Source organism: Macrobrachium nipponense, chromosome 8 (genome assembly GCF_015104395.2).
Source record: "Macrobrachium nipponense isolate FS-2020 chromosome 8, ASM1510439v2, whole genome shotgun sequence".
NCBI classification, from domain to species: domain Eukaryota; kingdom Metazoa; phylum Arthropoda; class Malacostraca; order Decapoda; family Palaemonidae; genus Macrobrachium; species Macrobrachium nipponense.
In genome coordinates, this window is record NC_087203.1 from 36,078,908 (window position 1) to 36,105,485 (window position 26,578).

Consider the following 26,578-nt stretch of genomic DNA (forward strand, 5'->3'; position numbering starts at 1 on the left):
ACTTCTTTTTTATACTCTTGTAATATCGAAACACTTAAAAAACTTCCTTTTTATACTCTTGTAATATCGAGATTCTGTTAAAAAAACTTCCTTTTCTTTACTCTTGTAATATCGAGATTCTGTTAAAAAACTTTTATATACTATTGTAATATCGAGACTTAAAAAACTTCCTTTTTATACTCTTGTAATATCGAGAGACTGTTTAAAAACTTCTTTTTTATACTCTTGTAATATCGAGAGAGAGTTAAAAAAAACTTCTTTTTTATACTATTGTAATATCGAAAGACTTAAAAAAAACTTCCTTTTTATACTCTTGTAATATCGAAACTTAAAAAACTTCCTTGTTATACTCTTGTAATATCGGGTGACTGTTAAAAAAACTTCCTTTTTATACTCTTGTAATATCGAAATTCTGTAAAAAAAAAAAAAAAACATGAAATAAAGTGCGAGAGCAGTTATCGCTTCGGTTAGTGAGGCATATATTTGAAAGATCGGAAAAACGATATGAGAAAACGTGAAACTTTTTTTTTTCTCCAGTTCTTTTCCTTCTCGTTTTTTTTCTGTGGGGGTTTCATTTAAAAAAAGGCGGTGGGGTTGGTTGGGGTGGGGGGGGGGGGGGTGGGTGGGGAGGAGGGGATATCATTGCGAGGAAGTATTTGTGTGTTTGGACGAGAGACGTTTCTTCCTAAAGAATCAGGAAGGGATGTGTAATCTCGGTGCGTTTTTACTTCCGTCAACGACGTGTAAAGGAACTTACCCTTCCAACCCTGTCTGTCGGCCAGTGTGTGTGTGTGTGTGTTTTAACATGATATTTCAATGTACGTTCAATAGTTAACATATCTTCTATGATTTTCTACTTGCGGGAATGAGTACATATATTTCTAAACCCCTTTTCATAACTTTGTTTTAACAACAATTTAGTATGATCATAAAAGGCCAACGGGAAAGATCACATATTTTCGACGGTGTAAAGGTTTCATAATTAACAAACCAATTTTCATTGCCCTTTTTCACGTGACTATCTCATAACGGTTAAGCATTAATAATCAAATGTACCCAGTTTGACCGTGTGAAGTTTTGAAGTCAAAGACTGTGTGATCAGAGAAAAAGCGATAGAATTTGCATAATAAGTGCTGATAAGGGCTGCGATATGATAATAGCAACGTTTGCTCACGGCCCAGTGAACATTGTGTCTATTGTTGTAGGGATTTTACCGAATGCCTGAAGCCTATTTCACACCGTATAGTGAGTGCGTCAACGCATTTAGATGCATTCCCATGTTTAATAACTCATATGTAGTCTCCACATCATGCTTGTGCCGGTAGGTTGTCCACTAGGCTTCTGCGGTGTCGCAAATGTTTGCTAATACCAAGTTCCAGGTAGACCATTATGTACAATGGGGTTTCATACGCACCAAGTAACTTCCAGAACCAGACAGCCATCCCCGAACACCAAGAAATCCATGAAGATCAAAGTGGGCAAGTAGGCAATGGGGACCCATTATTTGATACTATCTCCAGATATGACAGATGAGTGTATTCTAGATTTGACAACACAGCCTTATTTGGGTTGCATCGCCTTCAGATTTGTAGGTTAAATAACAATTCAATAAAAACGCGCACTTAAAAAAAAGCGTAATACTGATACGCACTTAATTTACTTTTACAGTTTTGATCCTGTTCAACTTTGATATCTGCACGTGTAGAATATACATGAAAACTACAAACATTTCTGTAGATGTCTATCTGATGGACACTTCTTACCTTTTGTACAAGCGAAATGGAGAATGTAAATGTATTTTTCCTAAGCAGCTGATCATATACCCGCTATTGCTGTCCCTTGAATGATGTGTGAGACATTCGGAAGTAATTGAAAAATTTGTTGCTATCCAGTGCCCCTGATGTTTTCCGCTGTACATTCAAAGGGTGAATCAAAATAATTCGGCGCTGTTTCTTCCTATACTTTCTTTACTAAGTAAAGGCATAATAGACCCTTTCTCATATCCATTAAGCTTAACTTGACTGCTTACTCTTGACCGAGTAATCAAGAGTATTAATGTTGCGGTACGGCGAAAGCATTTAAGTGCAACAACAAAACGCCTAGTTTGTAAGACTCCGTAGGGGCTCGTGAGGTGCACTGTAGGCATTACTTATGGTTCTTGACAGCGTCCCTTCGGCCCCTAGCTGCAGCCTCTTTCATTCAGTTACTGTCCCTCCATTCATATGGTCTTTCTTTCATTTTGCTATCCACCCTTTCCTAACAGTTGTTTCATGTGCACCTGCGAGGTTTTCCTCCCTTCACTCTTTTCAAACCTTTCCACTCTCAATTTCCCGTTCAGCTCAGAATGACCTCATATGTCCCAGCGCTAGGCCTTTGGCCTAAATTATTCCATATTGTGAGAAGCCCTAGTTCGTAATTGTTGTCATTGCTTCTTGTGAAGCGGAATAGGAAGAGGATCTCGTATTATTATTGATATGAGATGATGATGATGATGATTCATGATGAGATGATGATGATGATGATGATGATGGATGATGATGATGATGATTATTATTTATTATTATTTATAATTAATAATCAATAATAATAAAATAATCATCATTCATCATCATCATCTCATCATCATCATCATCATCATACATCATCATCCATCATCATCATCATCCCTAGTAATAATAATCTGTTTTTTTGTTGTGATTTCATTATTGTCGCTACTAAAATACTGTTTGCAGATTGAACTCTCTCTCTCTCTCTCTCTCTCTCTCTCTCTCTCCTCTCTTCCTCCCTCTCTCGTCTCTCTCTCTCTCGCCACTCTCTCTCTCTCCTCCTCTCTCTCTCTCTCATCACCTTCATCGCCTATGAGTCTTCCATACTATTTCCATCATGCTATTAGTTGATTTCCCGTTCTTGATCATCAAAACATAAAAGCATTAAGTTCCCTCTGGTCCTCTGGTGTAATATTGCCTTCCTATCGCGTTGTTCTCGGTAATCAAACATCATTTACTCGAGCTTCAACAACGCCTTCCATCTGGTAATCTTCATGGATAGCGAGGCAGCAGCAGCTCGATAACATCGTGTTGGGCGATGATGATGAGAGGCATTCCAAGTCTTCAAGTTTATATTTTGAAGAAGTGTACATTGAGGAAATAGAAAACTAATTGATGGCGTTATTGAAACGTATATGGATGACATACAGAATACCTTAAGACCTGTCCATCCTAGGAAACATTGTTTGGAAACAGAGTTTGCAAATTGTTTGCAAACAAAGCAAACGATGTTTCCTAGTTTTGATACGCCTTTAGAATCCATTAGAAACCAAATGTGCACAGGGATATTTTATTAATGATGCTAATAAAATAAAAACTCCAGGCTTCTGCCTCCTTCAGTAACACTTTCCTTTACTCTCTTTTTAGAACAATTCTGGAATTTGACCTTATAGTTTTATTTAGGTCAGTAACCACTTTTCTTTACTCTCTTCTTATCAGAATGCTAGAATTTGACCTTATATTTTTATTTAGGTCAGTAACCACTTTTCTTTACCCTCTTCTTATCACAATGCTCGAATTTGAACTTATGGTTTTATGTACGTCAAAGGAATTCTTCTAAATTATTGTGAAGCCGAAGCCAGGACGGGGAAAGAAAACGAACACTGCAAACGACTGTGTACCTGGCTGAGCTCGTGGGAGAACACAAACGAAGTTCCAAAGGGATTTTGAATCCTTTGTAGTTCCTGGAAGAACATCCGCGCTTGTTTTGCTTCCCAAAGGAAGGCCATTTTTTTAAACGATGTGTGTTGTTGTTGTTGTTTTGTGTCCTGCGACAGAGAAAACCTTTTGTTTCTGTTTATGTGATGCACAGCCATTGAGTTGTCTGTATGACAGTATTTAAGCCTTTTGTTGTAGTTATTATTATTATTATTATTATTAGAAGTAGTAGTAGTAGTAGTAGTAGTAGTATTTACATTTGTGGAATCAATTTTAACCTGCCATTATCCTCAGAATGCCAGCTTTCACAGGTTAGTTGCTCACTACTTGGGAGAGAGAGAGAGAGAGAGAGAGAGAGAGAGAGAGAGAGAGAGAGAGAGAGAGAGAGCCCTGAGCATGATCAATGTCAAGTGAACATACCCACTAAACACAGGTAGAGAAACGGAATTAACGAACAGGAATAGAAAAATAAGGCGGGTGACGTTTTAAAGGCTATGTCATAGTATTGAAGTTGTATTTATGTTTGATTGTTACAGACTACCACTGGCTGTCGATGACGGGTTGGGAAATTGAAAAACGTACATGGAGAGAGAGAGAGAGAATGCTGCTTTAATTTCTCAAGAATTTCCTTCATTAATTTTTTGTCGTGACGCCAGATTATGCAAACAAATCAATCGGTTTGTTATCAAGGCAACTTCTATTTTTAACGCCATACTTTGCGTTCGTAAATATAAGTAGTTGTCAATTTCAAATTTATTTTTTTTTTATTTTGTTTACCGCATTCTTCAAGTTTCGCTGCTTACCTACAAGGGACACTTGCGAAGTTCTGGAGTATCGAACTTTCTGTGAGATAGTTAATTTGTAGTCAAACGCGGCGTTCTGGAACCGTAGAGTTATATGTGAAATTCATACAAATAATAATAATAATAAATGTGTACTAGATGCTCTTTTAAACATGCAACATTGAAGGTGGTAGCTGCATCAGCTGTATTCAGTTTTTAAAGATTCTCTCTCTGTCCGTATCTCGCCTCTCTTCTCTTCCCTCCTCTCGTCTCTTCTCTCTTCTCGTCTCCTCTTCGGCTCTCTCTCTCTCTCTCTCTCTGAACGTTGATTGAGATATCTGTTGACAATTTTTATTTAAAAGAATTCCCTGCTCTGTTGGTTTTCCGATGATTATTTTGTTTGGTATCCACAAACGTCAAGGCCATCAGATAAACAGATAACAATGACTCTTTTTAATCTATGCTAGAAAAAAAAGTGCTGTATGCAATAATGTCATTGGAATTCGATTGCTCGAAATGTCAAATTATTTCTCTCTCTCTCTCTCTCTCTCTCTCATATACATACATACATATATATATATATATATATATATATATATATATATATTATAATAGATATGGATATATATATATATATATTATATATATATAATATATATATATATATATATACATATACAACAAGTAAATCAGAAACAAATAATTATACTTTCCAGTTATGTGATATGCGTCAACATGACGACATTGGCACTTTCTGGCATTCAAAATAGTACTGTTGAAGTTGCAAGAATATAACCGAATATTTTCGAATGACTGTTTATAATTAAATACTATATATATATATATATATATATATATATATATATATATATATATATATATATATATATATATATATATATATATATATATATTGCGTGTGTGTAAACATGTATTTTGCCAGTGCTGTCTTTTAATTTAGGACGATACTGTCATTGCGTGCGTTGAATTCAGAAAAAAAATCTCTGGTTAAATTACTGAAGCCACGTCCACAGCAGGTGGCCCCAAGTTCATTGATTACCACTCCCCCCCGTCTTGAAGTAGGAAACAAATGGAGAGAGAGAGAGAGAGAGAGAGATAGAGAGAGAGAGAGAGAGAGAGAGAGAGAGAGAGAGAGAGTGTCGGGTTCTCTTTATTTTTCTTGTCCACTATTCCTAATACAGCAGGGCCCTTCTCAGGAATTTTATTGCGATGCAATATTTTTTAAGGCTGTTCGCATCAATTTTTTTTTTTTTTTTTTTTTTTATCTTTTGTATGTGCGTGTTTGTTATATAAATGTTTTTATTTTATGTCTTGCATTTGTTGCTCGTGACTTCTGTGACCTTTTTTTTGTTGAGAGGATAGTGTGTACATATACATACTTACATACACACATACACACACACACATACATACATACATATATATATATATATATATATATATATATATATATATATATATATATATATATATACATCTCTATTTGTTTAAAAGTTTATACCCATTCCGTCAGTAGTTAAAGATAAATTATTAATTAATTTTGATTTTACAATTACGTGTTCAAGTTCACTGCCTTCTGAATTAAGGTTAAAAAATGTAGACAAAAATTGCCCCCAAAAAAAGTGCTAATCATCCTTCGTATTGGCCTGGTACAATAAACGTAAGTTATTACTTGTCTGTGAAATGAAAAGTGACTTTACATTTGTATATAATTATGATGTTCCTTTGTCATCCAAAATTAGGGCAATATGCCTAGCTACACAATTGCTGATAAATAGCCACGAAGTGACTCTTCGCCGGAAAACTATTTATTTTATCTAAGTGCTCTGTGATACCAACGATTTTATATATCTGTTCCTTTATTTGTGGCAAATATCTGTACGGCGGAGTACAAAAACTTCGATTTGGCTAGTATTTACTCGGTATTTTGACTTTTGATTTTTGTTGTTTTACGTTATTGAACGTACACAGACGAAAACATCTCAATAGCTTACTATGACAACCTACATTTGTAAAGAAGTAGTTTTTCATATATGAAGTTTCGACTTTGGCTTTCTTTAAGGTTGTTATTTCGACTCCCATATTTTGTTTTTTTAAAGATACTTCATGTTAGAAGAGTACAACTTTGAAATGATACTAGAATGCTTATTGTAGCCGAAAAACTAACTTGACACAGACAAGTAAATTAAATGTATTGATAAGTGAATTTTGTACAGAGAATCATTTAAGGTTCTGGCTTACTCTTGGAGTAAGCCAACAGACAACTTCGTTGTTGTCGTTCTTTATTTTTGGAGTGGGGGGGGGGGGGGGGGGGGGGGGGGGGGGGGGGGGGGGGGTGGGGGGGAGGGGTGGGGGGGGGGGGGGGGGGGGGGGGGGGTGGGGGGGGGGGATAGGGGGGGGGGTGGGGGGGGGGGGGGGAGAGTTCGGAAAATCCTAAAAAGGTACGAAAAAGGTGTTTCGCATAGAGCTAAAAAATAAAGACACAGGAATTTTAGGATAGGATATTTATGATTTGTTCATTAGAATGAAAATGTAAAAAATAAAAAATGTGAATGTTAAACAGTAAGGAACAATTATTTCTAATAAGATATAGCCGTGTTTATTTTAATTTTCGTAGGTGAAACAATGCTGTATTTGACTGTAGATTTTAGCACGTTTTAACTTACGTTATAAGTGAGGAATATAATGTTTACAACTTATGCCTGAGAGGAAAATCTTGCACGCGTCCCGAGTATGCTGGAGGTCGGATCAAGCCTTGTTTCATATTTCCTTCACGTTTTGAATGCGCAATAGGTTGCATAAATAAAATTAAACTTTTTGTCTATGGAAAGTCGGTTTATTGCAGTGTTGTAGTGATACACCTTTTGATACTTTATTGAAGACGTAAATTCAAAGTGCAGAAATGTTCTGTCTTAAGCCAACTGTAACTTGTATTAATTTACCCATTACATGTTGTTAGTGTGTGTGGTTGTGAACGTACTGACAAACACTTACAATGCGGCCATTGCATTTCAAATTGAAACCCGGAATGACTATTCTAGCGGAAAAAATTAATTTCGCGCAGAGCGTTTAAAGAAAAGTATCGCTGAGAACAAACGGGGTTAATAGGAGGGCGGGTCCTTTTTTGGTGTCTGTGCTATATATATGTATTATATATATATATATATATATATATATATATATATATATATATATATATGTATATATTATTTATTTATATAATATAAGTTTTATATATTTATTATAATTATTTGTAATACACACGTATATATAGATATATACATACACAAACACACACACATACACACACACACACTACACACATATATCTAATATATATATATATATATTATATATATATATATGATATATATATATGTGTGTGTGTGTGAATGTGTCTTGTGTATCTGTGTACCAGGAAATTGTATTTTAGTCCATTTCATTGATATAATTTTTGCATTCATACTGATTCAGCTTTTTTGCGAATGCCCTACTAGTAAATGAAGTTCATTTCTCCGAAATTTTTCTTCTGTTGAAATTACTCTGAGTTCATTGCCTGTTTTTATATCGAGGATGAGGAAGATTACAGGCGTATTTTAGCACCTAATTTTTATTTCACAAGATATTTGCAGCGTCAAGGATTCATCAGCAGTTTCATAATCATATATATATATATATATATATATATATATATATATATATATATATCTATATGTGTGTGGTGTGTGTGTGTGTGTGTGTGTGTTTGTGTAAGTGTGTATTGCACGTATATATATATATATATATATATTAGTTACGACCCTTGTTGGGCCCGGGGGATGCAAGTTTGTTTTGCACAAGAATAGAGAGGACAGTGATCTACCAAGTATCCAGATAAATTCAGTCAGCGGAGACAAAAAACACACAGGAAAACTCAACAATATTTATTAACAATCAAAGTAAAAGAATAATAAAGTCAGCCTTGTGACTATACCGGACACAACTTAGTCCTTACTACTCCCGTAGGAGTCCTAATCACTAATACTAAACCCTAGACCGAAATAGTTGAGATAAACTAAATAAATTAGTAAAAATGGGCCCAATACCACAAATATAAACCAATACCTATCACTAAGCAGAGAGGAAAGAAGTAAGAGACCAACAGGGGGAAAACTTAATTCTCCTACCTACAATTATAAACAAACCTAAACTTAATATAAAAAGTATCAAACATCTTCATAGATATACACAAGAAATAATGAAAACTACAGTCTCACTCGTGGCAAGATATACACTGATTGGCATATATATAAATAAATATAAAAATGTACGCAAAGAGCTTCTCAAACTGAATAAGGGATGAATGATTCCCAAATGATTCAGGATAAACAGTTGCCTTGCCGTAGGCCGAAATAAGGGGGAGCCGTGATCTCTTACACTCTCTGGGACAATGCCACGTACCAGGCCAATACTCAGCTATCTGAAGGGCGTGCAGCTACACAGGTTACCAATACCACGGGGAAGGAGTCTGTCGTGCTCCCGACCAAAACACAACAAGGGAAATTCCCTACCTGGTAGCACCGCCCTACTTGCACCTTCACGGGCCTCAATGCCCCCACCCAGCTGCAGCTCAGAAGGAAGTCGTAGGAAACACAGTGATTGTCCCTCCCACTCCACTCTGTCGGGATCCAGCGCCGATATCAGAGCCCGCAGGAAAGTACACACAGTAAGGGGGTAAGTCACGCAAATGGCAGAAATGCCCCTGCGCCTTCAATACTGACGACGACAATCCTTCGAAGGGCGATTCAGAAAATAAGCCAGCTGCACAACCATGCGGGGAGAATAGCGAGCCCGAACTGTTGTCGGGAAAAAGTCGCGCCCCCTCCAATATCCTCACTGGTGTCCTTTTCACCAACCACATCACAGATAAACAAAACAAAAAAAACAAATAGCATTAATAAGATGCTCACACATTTAACAAGCGGGGAGGAGGTTTAACAAGCAGTTTCGCTTGACGCTCAGCCGAGAGACCAAAGTGAAGCTTAAAACTAAAAAGCCTTAAAAAAACTAATTTCCTTACGCTAAATTTTATATACAACAAAATATAACAAAAAGCAGTAACAAGGCTGAGATAAAAATAAATGCAAAAGCAATGCCAATTACGTTAATACATGATACCTTCCTCCCCGAAGAATAAAAAGAATTTTCAGCATGAATTTTTTTTTTTTTATTTTTTTTTTTACTACTGTGGTATAAACAAACCTGTAAGGAAAGACCAATAAAGACAACCAATAACATGGCAAACATACCAATAATAGAACAATAAACCTCGAAACCAAATTGTGTTAAAATATCAATAATAGAATATACCACGAGAGAATACAAACCAAATGCTTTATATAGCTTACCATTATTTTAAAGCTCAATGATAATACCATACTCTGAACCCAAAGTCAAAGCATGGCAAAAGACAGACATATCATAATACCAATAATTTAAACAGGATCATAACATACAAATCATCAAATCTAAGGAAACCATCTTACCTAGCTTAACCTAAATAAACTTAGACACACACAGGCATACACCTTAACCTACAGCTCACCAACAATAGTTCAAAAAGTTCATATAAATAAATCAAATAAAAATTCTTAGTATATCGGGACAAATAATCATTCGTTAGAATCATGAACCATTATAACATATTAAGAGTGTATACCACTCATAGAAACCTTACAGAAACTTACTAAATCTACAAATCAACTCTTGAAATATTACTTAAAACTATACTACATTCAAAAGAAATTTTTTTCATACAACCTAATTGGAGAAACGAGCAGGGCGGGCAGCGTACGAGAAGGATCAGGCAAGCACACTAAGTCCTAGAAAGGGCGTCAGGAATTTTATTGTCTGTCCCTTTTACGTGTTTAATAATTAGGTTGAATTCCTGCAGAAATAGGGCCCAACGCAAAATCCTCTGGTTGGCTCCCTTCATCCGCTCGATGAAAACCAAAGGATTGTGGTCCGTCCAAATCTCAACCGGAAAAGAAAAATTTGTCACATAAGGTTTGAAATGGTTAAGAGCGCGGACCAAAGAAAGAGCTTCCTTTTCAATGGTGGAGTAACGCCTTTCCGCTGCCAGAAGCTTCTTACTATAGTAAGATACCGGATGAACACCGTCCTCCTTCCGTTGGAAAAGGACCCCTCCAATCCCGACATCACTCGGCATCTTACCGCGATAATAAAAGGTTTCTGAAAATCTGGGGAAGTCAAAATAGGGTTAGTAATTAGCACCGATTTAAGTTTATTAAAAGATTCTTCACACAGATCAGACCACAAGAACCTTTTCCCTTTTTCTAATAAAGTAGTAAGAGGCTGAGCAAGATCTGAGTAATTACGCACGAAACGGCGGTAATAACCCGTCATGCCCAGCACCCTTCTTACCTCTCTAACATTACTTGGCCTTTTCAAACTTATAATTGCCTCGAGGTTAGCTTGTTTCGGAGCCACCTGACCCAAACCAACCTCGTGACCCAAATAACAAACCTTGGCCTGGCCCAATTCGCACTTAGCCAAATTACAAGAAGTCCTGCAGACCTAAGGGCTTCAAAAACCTTACGTAAACCTTAGCATGTGGGTATCCCAGTCATTACTATATACTACCAAGTCATCGATATAAATTTCCGTTCCTTCCAAACCACAAATTACCCTATTCATGAGCCTCTGAAAAGTACAAGCTGCATTTTTCATTCCAAATGGCATAACCTTACACTCGTATAGGCCAAATGGAGTGACAAATGCTGATATTTCACGAGCTCGATCGGATAATGGAACCTGCCAATAACCTTTCAAAAGATCCAGCTTAGTAATAAATTTGGCAGAACCAATCCGATCCAAACAATCATCAATACGAGGGAGTGGAAACGAATCATTTTTAGTATTTTTGTTCACTTTGCGGTAGTCCACGCACATGCGGAACTTACCGTCTGCTTTTTTTACTAATACGATAGGAGAACTCCAGGGACTCACAGATGGTTTGAAATAAGGTCATGCTTCAACATGTACTCTATCTCCTTACTGACCAATCCAATTTTACTGGATTCAGCCGTAAGGACTTTGCTTCACAGGGGAAGCACCACCTACATCAACGTCATGATTTAAAATATTTGTTTCTACCTGGGAGCATCCTGAAAAAGATCTGGAAAAGGAATAAATTAAATTAAGCACATCCTTCCGTTGTCAACATCTAAATGATCTAAACTACTTTGCAACATTTCCAAATTTTGCATATTTTCACCTAATGCATCTGAAGGAACCTGACACCCTAACTCATCTGAGTCCTCTGGAGGCACATCCACTACCACAGACACAGGCTCGTACACGATCGCTAATGGATCACCTTGCTTACCATGATAAGGTTTCAGCCTGTTAATGTGAAATACTCTACACTTACGGCTTGAACCGGGGGCCTCAATTCATAGTTAAACTCTGACAGTTTCCTCAGAACCTTCCAAGGGCCCTTATATCTTGGTTCTAGAAAAACTATCTGGGTCCATACTCCAACACCAGCACTAGCTCCCCAGGTTCAAATGAACGTACCTTTACCTTTTTGTCAAAATTACCTTTCATTTCCAACTGTGATCGTTCCAGATTTTCCCTGGCAACTTCCAAGCACTAATCATTTTGCCCTTCAAGTCTTCCACAAACCTTCCAACTTTTATTTCACCCTTCCGGTTTGATTCGAGCATTTCAAAAACAATTTCCAATGGACCGCGAACCTTGTGCCCAAATACCAACTCAAAAGGAGCTACTCCAGTAGAAGAGTTAGGTGGCTCCTGATAGCAAAGAGGGCAAAAGGGAGGGCTTTGTCCCAATCACTACCATTATCATAACAATGTTTCTTCAGGACAGACTTGAGGGTTTGGTGGAATCTTTCCACCACACCTTGACTCTCTGGGTGATAAGGTACGCTGGTAATGTGCTGAATGGCCAGTTCAGCACACTTACCCCTAAATACCTTACTCGTGAAATTCGTCCCGCAGTCGGTCTGAATTACAAGATGGGAGACCATACCTGGAAAAGAAAATCAATAAGTTTTTCGAAAACAACTTTGGAGTAATACGCCTCAGAGGTATAGCTCAGGAAAACGAGAGGCTCTATCCATGATAGTTAATAAATATACAAAACCTGTTTTTAGTCTTAGGTAAGGGAGGACCTACAACATCAATTACTAACTCAGAAAATGGTTCACCTATGGCAGTATGGGATGCAGCGGGCTTTATTTAGGGATCCCCTGATTAGGTTTACCCATAACCAGACAAGTTTCACATTCTCTGATAAACTGCTTCACACTCAGTTTAATTCCGGGCCACCATACCTAGCCAAGCTGTGGAAAGTTTTAACACACCCAAATGACCTGAAAAAAAATTGGTATGAGCTAATTCCAAATAGAATTTCTGAATTGAGAAGGTACCACAATCTGTTCCACTCTACCAGTTTTATCCAAATTATCAGATGCGGGACGACTAAACCTATATAATAAGCCCCTTACAACTCCAAACCTAGGTTTAGTCAGATCCTCAGCATCACCCAAGTCAAAATCAAACTCATCCTTTTGAGCTTTAATAAAAGCAGCTCTGTTCCAATCAAGTTTCATATCATTAACTACAGTATCATTACCACTACTCTCTACTGACCCGGGCCTTACTACATCTAACTCTAAACTACTTAACATTAAGTCATCATCGTTATCCACATCAAGTAAACTAACAGCTTTTGCTGCGGACCGAGTAATTACAGCCACGGGACTAGCCTTTACAGATAATATAGGGAAAATCTCCCGTCCTTCACTATCCAGCATATCATTTCCCAGGATACCATCAATACCCGGGATAGGTAGACTATCCACCACAGCCAACTCAGTGATGCGATCATACCCTGGAAAAGACATGCGGACATTAACCAAAGGAGCCGACACAATCGAGTCTGGGAAAACCTCCCAATAATACAAAATTTCCAGTATATATCTCAGAACATCAGTGCCCTCTTCATGACCAATGACCGGGCAGAACGGTGTCCTAAAAAACTTCACCTGGAGAACACAAGAGTCAAAATCAATTTCCAGGCATACATATTTGTCATATTTGAGTCACAATTGAGGATTAGGAGCATCAGACTTACTACTATTTCCTAAACTACCACTATCTACTACAGATCTGTCTACAGAACTACTACTAACATTTGACCTATCATTAACTAATGCTACAGGACTTTGATTATTACGCTCTAGGTACCGCCTACGAGCATTACACTGGCTTTGGAAATGCCCTGGCTTATTACACCAGAAACATGTTTCCTCTACGGCCTGAACCTCTGTTTCCATTATTATTTATTCTGTATTTCCCCCATTTGGGAAGTCTCTATTAACAAAAACCCTAGGGGGAGGAGGACCTCCTTTGGACTCTACCTATATCCCTACCACCTGAAAAGGAATTAGTACATTATATTCTTAGAGATATTGGGAGTCAACAAGGGGGGTTCAACTCTCTACCACCACTATGGAGCGAGATGAGGGTATTCAAGACCTTATAGTTAAAATTGCCACTACTGAACTGGTGAGTTAACACAAACTCATCCGCTAATTGAGCGGCACTACTCACTTTCATGGCCTTTACCTCCTCAAGGTGGACCCTTAACTCCCTGCTGCAGGCCTTCTTAAACTCCTCAAGGAGCATCAGTTCGCGTAACGCAGCGAAAGTCACTACCTGACGACTTTTCAGCCAGTCGTCGAACTGTTCCTCCTTGACACGTGCAAATTCTACGAAGGACTGTGCAGGGTGTTTCATATAGTTCCGAAATCTGAGGCGGTAGGCCTCAGGGACCAGGTCATGTGGTTTCAAAATCAAAGCTTTTTACTTTTTGGTAGTCACGGGGCTACTCCCTCCTCCAAGGCATTGTATACCCGAATTGCCTTGCCCACTACCCTACATTGGATTAGACCGCCTCCACATCTCTGTGGGCCAGGACAAATCGGTGGCTACACGCTCAAATGCCTTGAAGAAACTCAGGGACATTTTGTTCATCAATACAGGCACTAATTTAAGTGCTGCACCTAGATTGAACCTATCCTGAAAATTTACTTTTAGGGAACTGGCCATATTGGTACCCCTGTAACCTTGCCATCTGCAAATTAAGGTTAGCCATCTCCAACTCGTGTCCGCCTTGCCCGCTCGTTCTCCTCAAATTCAATCTTCCTTAACTCGATTCTTTTGCAAATTAATTTGTATTCCACCTCCTCCTTGGAGTCACCCAAAGCATTAACAGGGGCCAGGGGTTCAACTGGCACAGAATTAGGGGGGGGCAAGAAAGGATTATTTGACACATTAAGTAAGTTTGCAGGACCCTTATAAATGGTACCTGTACGAGGAGGATCCTCGAACAGGGTTAGGCCAGCTCTCACACTCACACTATCCTCTTCCAAATCATTTATACTACCTTCACCAATACTATCCATATCACTCTCCCTATCACTAACTAAATGCTCAGCCTCTGCCAAGTCCTGGTTGACCTTATCCCTAACTGCCACCAATATTTCCTTCTTAGTGTCCACTGACTTTCAGCGGAACACCCAACCACTTCAGCACATTCAATTAAATGTTTTTTTGTTTAACACTGGTAAGTGCTTAAGGCAATCAGCCGACCCCAAAAACTCAGCTAGGTCAAAAATAAACTCTTCCATTTTAACACAAAAATTCATGGGGGGAAGGCAACACTGTCAAAACAGTAACCAAATACTGAAGCGTCCACCTGAGTGTCGCTCCACTGACCAAAATACGGATACCCCGCGCTCTTCTATCCTGTCACGGTCGCCAAATATGTTACGGACCCTTGTTGGGCCGGGGTGCAAGTTCTTTTTGCACAAGAATAGAGAGGACAGTGATCTTACCAAGTATCCAGATAAATTCAGTCAGCGGAGACAAAAACCACACAGGAAAACTCAAACAATATTTATTAACAATTCAAAGTAAAAGAATAATAAAGTAGCCTTGTGACCTATACCGGACACAACTTAGTCCTTACTACTCCCGTAGGAGTTCCTAATCACTAATACTAAACCCTAGACAGAAAAATATTGAGAGATAAACTAAATAAATTAGGTAAAAATGGGCCCAATACCAACAATATAAACCAATACCTATCACTAAGCAGAGAGGAAGAAAGTAAGAGACCAACAGGGGGGAAAAACGGGGGTTAAAATTCTTCCTTCCTCCTACCTACATTATAAACTAAACCTTAAATATAAAAAGTATCAAACATCTTCATAGATAATACAACGAAATAATGAAAACTACAGTCTCACTCGTGGCAAGATATACACTGATTGGCATATATATTAAATATAAAAATGTACGCAAAGAGCTTCTCACACTGAATAAGGGATGAATGATTCCCAAATGATTCAGGATAAACAGTTGCCTTGCCGTAGGCCGAAATAAGGGGGGGAGCCGTGATCTCTTACACTCTCTGGGACAATGCCACGTACCAGGCAATACTCAGCTATCTGAAGGGCGTGCAGCTACACAGGTTACCAATACCACGGGGAAGGAGTCTGTCGTGCTCCGACCAAAAACACAAGGGAAATTCCCTACCTGGTATCAACCGCCCTACTTGCACCTTCACGGCTCCTCAATGCCCCCACCGCTGCAGCTCAGAAGGAAGTCGTAGGCAAACACAGTGATGTCCCTCCCACGTCCACTCTGTCGGGATCCAGCGCCGATATCAGAGCCGCAGGAAAGTACACACAGTAAGGGGGTAAGTCACCGCAAATGGCAGAAATGCCCCTGCGCCTTCAATACTGACGACGACAAATCCTTCGAAGGGCGATTCAGAAAAATAAGCCAGCTGCACAACCATGCGGGGAGAATAGCGAGCCCGAACTGTTGTCGGGAAAAGTCCGCGCCCCTCCAATATCCTCACTGGTGTCCTTTTTCACCAACCACTCAAAAGATAAACAAAACAAAAAAACTAGCATTAATAAGATGCTCACAAACATTTAACAAGCGGGGAGGAGGTTTAAAACCAAGCAGTTTCGCTTGACGCTCAGCCGAGACCAAAGTGAAGCTTAAAACTAAAGCCTTAAAAACTAATTTTCCTTACTAAATTTTATATACAACAAAATATAACAAAAAGCAGTAACAAGGCTGATATAAAAATAAAAAGCAAAAGCAATGTTCAATTACGTAATACATATATATATATATATATATATATATATATATATATATATATATATATATATATATATATATATATATATATATATATATATATATATATAGAAAAGCAGAAATTCCTTTTAGCTCAACAGTTTCGGCCTCCACTGGCTCTTTTCGAGACTGTATTATATGTATTATAATATATATATATATATATATATATATATATATATATATATATATATATATATATATATATATATATGTATGTATGTATATATATATATGGTGTGTGTGTGTGTTTTTTTTTCAGGTCTTCTTATGAGAGTTTTGCTAAACCTACCCTGTGAAGAAACTTATTCATTTATCCGAGGAAACTGAAATTGCATAAATCCCTTCCGACCTGTGATTATAAAATCAGGGAATACGTCACTGAATAATTTATGTATACGTCATAAAAATAGAGTTACAACATGTACCAAAATATCTACAATATATGAGTAATTAGTTCTGTTCAATCATAAATTTGAAAACATTCGCGAATATGAATATTTTATCATGTACATTGGAACAGAAAAACTCGTGCATTATTATAAAATGCCAGTATTTTTATATTTATTATTATTAGCATATTCAAGCGTAGATACTTTCATGTATCAAATTTCATCCAAATTTAACCTTTTTGTGCTAAAATGGCCGTATACCACTGGCTTTTTGAGTTACGTGTGTATGAGATAAGTAGTAAGTTTTTTGTCATCTTCTGGGATATGCCTTAGTGCTTTAGTTAAAAATTAGAGTTAGCAGCAGCGGTGGAAGTACTCGTAGTAGTAAAATTAGTAATAGAAATAAAAAAATTGCTCCACTGAAAGCGTAATGATTGTTGTTGTTGATTCATACGGTATAGGTATAATTTTTAGCAATGAAAATAACTATTAAATACAGATGCTGCGCCCACGTACGACATCTGTTTATTAAGAGATGCAAATTTTGTGTACACTCTCTGAAAATTAAATGTTTTCATTAGAAAACGTTTCCTTATTCCGTTTAATGTCTGACAACCGTTAGATAGAAAATAATGTCTATTTATACATATATTTGTATATATGTGTGTGTGTGCGTGTGTATATATATATATATATATATATATATATATATATATATATATATATATTATATATATATATATATATATATATATATATATATATATATATATACATATGTATAATATATATATATATATATATATATATATATATATATATATATATATCTACATATACTTTTGTTTTACGGATTATGCGGAATCCAGGGATTTCGCTTAGGAACATTTGAATCCCCCAGACGGCTAGTACTAAACACGGTGAAACAGTGATTCATCTACAATGTTTCGCCGTGTTTAGTACTAGCCCCTGGATCAGATGTCCTTAAGTGCATTTGATCCCCCACGGGATATAGTCGATTCACATCAACCCTGCATCTCATGTCTAGGCCAGTCCCTTACGATGCTCCTGATTGGCTATACATAAATCAATCACAGGTCTGGAAACTCTGTCCCTTTCAAGAGTTCACATAGGCGGGATGTATGTTCCACCTCTCCTGAGGGATACGTCTTTCTAAAGTATCCCTCAGAAGTGGAACATAGATCCTACCCATGAGGACTCTCGAGAGAGACAGAGTTTCCGGCCCTGGGATTGGCGTATCAACAGCCAATCAGGAGCGTCGTGAGGGACTGGCCTAGACATCAAATGCACGGTTGATGTGAATCTACTATAGTACTAAACACGGTGAAATACATTTGACTCCCCAGGGGCTAGTACTAAACTAGGCGAAACATGGTAGATGAATCTCTTGTTTCACCGTGTTTAGTACTAGCCCTGGGGATTCAAATGTTCCTAAGCGAATTGGTCATTTCTCATATGCTCCAGGGATTTCGTTAATCCCTGTAACACACACACACACACACACACACACACACACACACATATATATATATATATATTTATATATATATATATATATATATATATATATATATATTATATATATATACACACACACATACATACATGTATAATTTCAGATATTACTTCACTCCTGTATCCTATTTCCCCATCTGAGATGCCTAAGGGACTAGTATGTGGTTTGGCCTCCTTTATATTTCTCTTGGAGTACACGATGACAATGTAACCGTTTCGGTACCACGCTCTCTCTCTCATCTCTCTCTCTGTCTCTCTCTCTCTCTCTCTCTCTAGACAGAATCTCTCACTGTAAAACATGTTCTCACTCGTAATGCAGACTCTCTCTCTCTGTCTGCTTGTCTGTCTGTCTGTCTCTTCTCTCTCTCTCTCTCTCTCTCTTCTCTCTCTCTCTCTCTCTCTCATATATATATTATATATATATATATATATATATATATATATATATATATAATATGTATATATATATATTATATATATATATATATATATATATATATATATGTATATATATATAGATGTATATATATATGTGTGTGTGTGTGTTCGTCTAAAAACTTTGTTTGGGGTTTTTTTTCTTTGTAGCCTAAAGATCCCATTTCCGATATTAACTGACTAAAAGTTGTTGCGACGCCTCGTCTCTATAATCAAATCCCCCCACGGAAGGGCCTCGTCGAAGTATTTTCTCTTGGGGTGGTTCTACTGGGCAACCCAACTGGGAACCACTTCTCTACTTCCTTCAAAAAGGGCTTGAACTTGCCTGAAGCGCTCTATCGGTTTGAAGTCTCAGGCCTAAGACTCCCTTGTGGTGAAGGCCTGGGCTTATTGATTATGCTTTGTGTGTGTGTGTGTGTATATATATATATATATATATATATATATATATATATATATATATATATATATATATATATATATACATATATATTTATATATATATTAGAAATGGATACATATATATGTGCCACAAACAATTTGAAACACACTGAGGAACTTCAACCAAACTTGATACACATATGACTCACCAACTGGAAAATAATAATGCTGGGGTAAGACATCAGTGGCACCAAAAGGGGACACGTGTGTTGGAAGAGGTGGGGAAGGGGTGAGACATAAAAATAACCGAAAACAACAGATATTATTGTCTAATCCATAGTTATTGAGGTTGCTGAGATGAATTGTGACACTCCCGATACCTTATAATTCCACATTCAACCCTGATAGGAATGGGAGGTGAGTAGGGGGAGGGGGAGTGGGTGACATGTAAATATAACCGAAAACAACAGATATTCGTGTCCAATCGCTAGTTTTTGAGGCCGCTAAGATGAATACCGATGCTCCTGATATCCTTTAATTCCATACTCAGCCCTGATAGAAAGGGACGGGTGGTGTGTGACTGGGTAAATAAACTGAAAATGACAGATATTAGTTTCTAATTCATAGTTTTCGAGGTCACTGTGATGAATAGTGACACTCCTTATTCCCTTAAAGTCTAAGTTAACACCCGATAGCAAGGGGTTTTGAGAAAGTGGGGTAATGGGATGACTTGTAAAAATACCAAAGATGACATATATTAGTTAATAATTTATAGTTTTCAAGGTCGCTGAGATGAATAGTGACACTCCCGATGTATTTTAAGTCTTAAGTTCTGCCCTAATAGGAGGGAGGCATGGGATGGTGGTGACATGTAAAAATAACCAAAAACTACAGATATTAGTGTCTTATCTAATGTTGGGCAATGTAATTGACGTAATTATCTTAACAGGAAGAGAGAGAGAGAGAGAGAGAGATGAGAGAGAGAGAGAGAGAGAGTAGAGGTCATTTGGGAGCAGAGAAAGAGATAGAGATTTTCAATTTGTGATTCAGAGTTTTCCTGGGCATCACCAGGCTGGTCAGGTAGTATATAATGTGTGTGTATATATATATATATATATATATATATATATATATATATTATATATATATATATATATATATTATTATTATTATATATTATTTATATATAATACCAGCTTTATTGGTAAAGTATTTTGATATTACTTCCAGAGCTTTTCCTGATGAAATTTGCATGAGATATTTATAATTGTGGGAAAATTATTAAAATTCAATCTGACTGATGAATTATTTCTCATTTGTATCATTTTTTCTCAAAAAATATTTGCTTTATCTTTCTCGTGTCCGAGGGTTTCATTTAATAAATATTTTTCCTGTGTTCAGGAAAAAAATTCTTAAAAGATCGTATAACAGTTGAGGAAATTTATTCCAAATTACTTTCATTACAGCTGCAGAAATTTGGCAAAATTACCTCCTTTAGTTCTCGAGGGATTTGCATAGAATTGCTTCGTTTGCATTTGGTCGTACACGCTGAAGGTGTTTTCATTACAGCTACGGAATGTTGGAATGTTTTCATGGATTTGAGAATCATTTCAAATGGAAAATATTTCATCTGTTTATTAATCTAAAATGACAGTTGTATTTCAGCATAGAAAAGCTCAGAATCATTGCATTTACATTATTATATATATATATATATATATATATATAGTATATATATATATATATATATATATATATATAATCTATATTTATATATATAGATATATATATATATATATATAATATATATATATATATATATGTGTGTGTGTGTGTGTGTGTGTGTGTGTAATATATATATATATAATATATATATATATATATATATATATATAAGAACATACATATAATATATATGTATATAATATATTCCCGCATATAGGCATACATTCACACACACACACAAAAGAGAAATATAAAGTTTAAATTAAAAGAAAGGGAGAAATAATAACGAACATAAAGAAATAGAAAACGAGATAAATAGAGAAGAAGATAAGGGGCAAAATAAAAAAATGAGATGAACAGAAGGGGCCAAAGAGACAGAAACGTAACAAAAGTATTAATGTGTTTTTGCCTCGCATTTGAAGATAAAGGATTTGGAAACACACATAGCAGAACGCAATCTTCTTTATCGGACTGTGGATTTCGAGAATCCCTTTCTCTGTTCCTTTTTTAGTTGTCTGTAAAGGCAAAATCTTTTGAGCTAGTGTTTGTCTGTCCGTCCGCCCTCAGATCTTAAAAACTACGGAGGCTAGAGCTTTGCGAACCCGTATGTTAATCATCCACCCTCCAATCATCAACCATACCAAATTGCAGCCCACTAGCCTCTATAGTTGTTATTGTATTTAAGGTTAAATTAACCAAGATTTTGCGCCTTGCGTCGCTATAGGTGGCAACAACACAGGCCACCATCGGTCTGTGGCTGAAAATGTCATGGACCGCTGCTGAGAGTTTCATACAGCATTATACGCTGTGCAGAAATTCGATTACGCCGAAGAAACTTCGGCGCATTTTCGACTTGGTTTATTCAGTTTGTAAGACTCTAGGTAAATGAAGCGATGGATGCTGGAGAACTTTATTGAGAGAGAGAGAGAGAGAGAGAGATTGAAGCTGGATGTAGAAGAAAACAGAGAGGATATTGCAGGATTATTACCAGTGAAACCCTCCCGCCTGAGTATTGAATCTGTCTTCATTATTGTGTTTTAGGTTCTCGGACGCTTCTTTAAGCAATTTGTTTTCTTTAAAGACAAATGCCAGAAATATTTAAGACTTCGCCACGACGCATTCTGGGTGAGAGCACTTATCAGCGGTCACCACCGGTTGGTTTGACAGCTGTCGACCCAGCTGAGGTCAAGAAAGAGGTATTGTGTCATCAACCTCGTCCCCAAAAGCCGTGCTAGGACCCGTAAGTATTCAGTATTCTGGGGCCACTCCTACAACATAAAAAACATAGAAAAGGACCCGCAAGTATTCGGTATTCTAGGGCCACTCCTACAACATAAAAAACATAATAAATGGCCCCGCAAGTATTCGGTATTTTGGGTGCCACTCCTACAACATAAAAAACATAGAAAAGGACCCGCAAGTATTCGGTATTCTCGGGCCACTCCTACAACATAAAAAACATAGAAAATGGCCCGCAAGTATTCGGTATTACATAAAAAGCATAGAAAAGTATTTGGTATTCTCGGGCCACTCTTACAACATACAAAACAGAAAAGGACCTGCAAATATTCGGTATTCTCGGGCCCCTGCTACAACATAAAAGACATAGAAAGGGCATATTGTTGAATATGCAAATATAGTATAATATTTATATAAATATACACTTTTCGTTGTATGATCCACCCTAGTATTATTATTTGCATTAAATGCTTGATTGCTCGTTATTGCCTCCGGGCAGCCTTTGTTACCCTAGTTTGCAATTCTCGCAGGAGCTGCCTGCGATCAGGTTATGTATTCCCGTTAACTGAAGCTCAAGCTACAATATGTATAATATGGGCATATCCGTCTGTAATCCTTCTCTGCAATCTCTTTTGTCATGAGAGGAAAGAGAGAATGCAGCTGCTAAATCCCCATGTTGTTATTTTAGCCCGATGACGTCAGCAGCAGCAGCAGCAGCAGCCAGTCAAGAGAGAGCGCATGCGCCGTCATCCAGCGGTGTTGGTTCTCGCGAGATGCAACCCGGTATTGCTTCTCAAAAGTCGCCCTCCCTTGAAAAACGACCTGCTTTCGAAGTCAAAACATCGATAAATCGCGACCTTGCCGGGCGAGAGTGAAAAGTTCGCCTTTTTGAGGAAGTAAACAGGAATACTCTCTATTTTTCATTTTGTTTTTTTGTTTCACTTCTTGGGAATTTTACCTCGACCGTGCGACGACGTCGGGAAAATGAAAGATATTGCGACAGAAAGCTAGAAATTATGAAGAGATTTATTTATAGTTTTGACAAAGATCTTTTGTGCAGTATTTAAGAGTTAGATGAGAAAGGCAATGAAAACTTCTTACTTTTGGAAAACATACAAAAGGAGAGAGAGAGAGAGAGAGAGAGAGACTTTCAGTTCTCTGTCAGTAAGTGATTAAGTGTATTACTTGAATATATCCCTGACAAAAGAGAGAGAGAGAGAGAGAGAGAGAGAGAGAGAGAGAGAGAGAGAGAGAGAGAGAGAGACTTTCAGTTCTCTGTCAGTAAGTGATTGTATTACTTGAATATATCCCTGACAAAAGAGAGAGAGAGAAAGAGAGAGAGAGAGAGAGAGAGCATAGACTAGTTCAGCTCTCTGTCAGTAAGTGATTAAGAGCTTTACTTAAATATATCTCTGACAAGAGAGAGAGAGAGAGAGAGAGAGAGCGCAAAGAATATTTCGGTTCTGTATCAGCAAGTGACTAAGAGTATTGCTTGAATACTCCATTTCCCTGACGAGAGAGAGAGAGAGAGAGAGAGAGAGAGAGAGAGAGAGAGAGAGAGAGAGAGAGAAGAGCATATTATCTTTGACGTCGTAGAAGTCAGTGTCGCGTGGTCGAGCAAAATTGGTTTTCGTTAGCACCGGCTTCCGCCTGTTGCCCAGATAATTGATGCATCTCGAACGATCTTAAGCTGTTTATCTGGAACGTCCCCTAAATCACTTCCGGGCGATTTCCCCGTGTGGAAAATCTGCAGCGAAGGAAAATGGCGGACAATAGCGCTTTTGAAAAGAACTCGGGAGGAAAATAAGACCGGTGAGGCTTGCTAAGTCTCTCTCTCTCTCTCTCTCTCTCTCTCTCTCTCTCTCTCTCTCTCTGTATTGCAATATTTTGCTGTTTTAATGCAATGACGTTTATGCGCCTGGCACCATGTTCTTGTCTTTCAGTTGTTTGGTTTGTTTACATAATTTGTAAAAATCTCGTTTCCGTTTGCATGTTTTTTCCGCATTTTCTGGTTATTAATTTTATTAGGAAGTTTATAATTGTAAAAATCTCGTTTTCATTTGAATGTTTTTTCCGCATTTTCTGCTTATTATTTTTATTAGGAAGTTTATAATTATTTTTATTTTTTTACTTTTAAGTGCATACATGAACTCATTTACCATACTGTTATCGACGTCTTCTCCGTGAACTTGCTTCCTTAAGAATCAGTTTCTTTACTTAAGTGTGATTAGTTGTTAGCGTAGCCCCGCCCCCCCCCCCCCCACCCCCCCGCCTCCCAAAAACCCCCATTATATTTGGTTAATTTGTTAAGTATTTCGCCTCGAGCTGCTTGCGAAAAGATCTCCAGATTAATGAATCTATCCTCAAAGGACTTCGGTAATGAATTGCCTGCAGGATCTTGAATCTGAGAGAGAGAGAGAGAGAGAGAGAGAGAGAGATTTACCGAAAACTGACTAATAGAAAAACACATGAATTTTGGCAACTTCTGGTGACTCTCAACATTACCAATGTCTCTCTCAACTTGGCCCTGTCTGTCATAAAGTGGAGAGAGAGAGAGAGAGAGAGAGAGAGAGAGAGAGAGAGAGAGAGAGAGAGAATGTTGTCATGGAGGAGAGAGATAAATCATGGGCCTGCCAAAGAATACATGATGCCTCGTTCTCTTCTCTCTCTCTCTCTCTCTCTCTCTCTCTCTCTCTCTCTCTCTCTCTCTCCTCCCGCCCCAAACCCCACACGCCACTCATTTATCCTAAAGAGGACATGGTATTTTGTTCCGAGATGTGTCTGAAGTGATCAGGTTTCATAGTTGAAAGTGATATTTTGTTGTTGTTGTTGTTGATTTCATTATAATTACACGGAGGCTTTACTGTGTGTGTGTTATCGCTCTTGCTGTCATTGTTACAGTTATTGTGATTGATATTGTAATGGTGAGATTGTTATCATTAAAAAAAATGCCAGCAATCTGTAATTATAGATTGAAGTTATATTCTGTACATGTTGCCAAATCTCAACGTATCTGTCGCCTGTCAATTCACCGCCTCAGTGGCATGGTCGGTATGGTGTTGGCGTACTACCTCGGTGGCTGCGAGTTCGATTCTTGGACATCCCATTGAGGTGTGAGAGATGTGTTTTTCTGGTAATAGAAGTTCTCTCTCTTCGTGGTTCGGAAGTCACGTAAAGCTGTTGGTCCCGTTGCTGAGGAATCATTGGTTCCATGCAACGTAAAAAAAACACCATACAAACAAACAAACAAATACCGTGCTTGGCTGTTGGGAGCCTCTACACAACATTCTAGTTGGCATTAGACAGAAAGCAACGCTTCATATTGATAAAGGAGTAACTTAAAGGCAACAGTATCGTATCAAGAGTCTCTGTAGTAAACAACAGGTGTATTCAGGCAGGTGCCACTGTCATTTGTCTAAATTCATACTGTGATTTAGTGTTGTGTTTCAGATTTTCAATAAAAATGTTGTTATTATATGAAACTGACTTTACCTGTTATAGCCTAGTCTTTGATTGTTAAAAGAAGTCCTTCGTGTTAGAATGCTTTCTGCTGTTACGGTTTACATACAAACTTGTAGATTAATAGAGATGTCCATGTGAAGCAAAGATTGTATTGGCTATTTGATTTTATATTGTAAGTTTCGTGAATGCTTCTTTTAGCATTCTGTGCCATGGTGATAACTATGCGGTCATTATCAACGTCATCTTACAATATGGGTTTTTTTTTTTTTTTACTTTTCTCTCTTCCATTAATTTTTCCGTCATCCTTTCCTGTATCCTGGAAGTCTGGATCATTTTTATTTAAGATTTTCCATATACTGCCTTTGTTTTTCTATGTAAAGGAGAAACACCGACATTTTTCTTCAGCTGTGATAACCCGTTGAGGGACATGACTTAAGTTTCCCATCTCGGCATCCTGAAGACGCCAGCGCAGATTCTTTGCAGCGACCAACTTTTGGCACCAGCTGCATTGCTTCTTCCTTGTTACATTTTGCTCCTTCCCTCCTCCTCCTCCTCTTGTCCAAGTGGCTGTCCAACTTCTCAAACTTTACCTGAACAAATTATCAGTTCCCTCCAATCTGTTCGTAGGAATGACGTAGAATAATGGTATTCTGTAT

General features: G+C 37.6%; 1 protein-coding gene across 1 annotated transcript in view; it reads left to right on the forward strand.

Annotated features, from left to right (window-relative positions):
• Positions 1 to 8,936: 8,936 nt before the first annotated feature.
• The window catches only part of LOC135223037 (basic salivary proline-rich protein 3-like), a 111,872-nt gene continuing 94,230 nt past the window's right edge, over positions 8,937 to 26,578 (forward strand). Inside the window, exon 1 of the mRNA XM_064261545.1 lies at positions 8,937 to 9,220. Coding sequence (XP_064117615.1) covers positions 8,937 to 9,220 — 284 coding nt within the window. The remainder of the gene's footprint in view (positions 9,221 to 26,578) is intronic.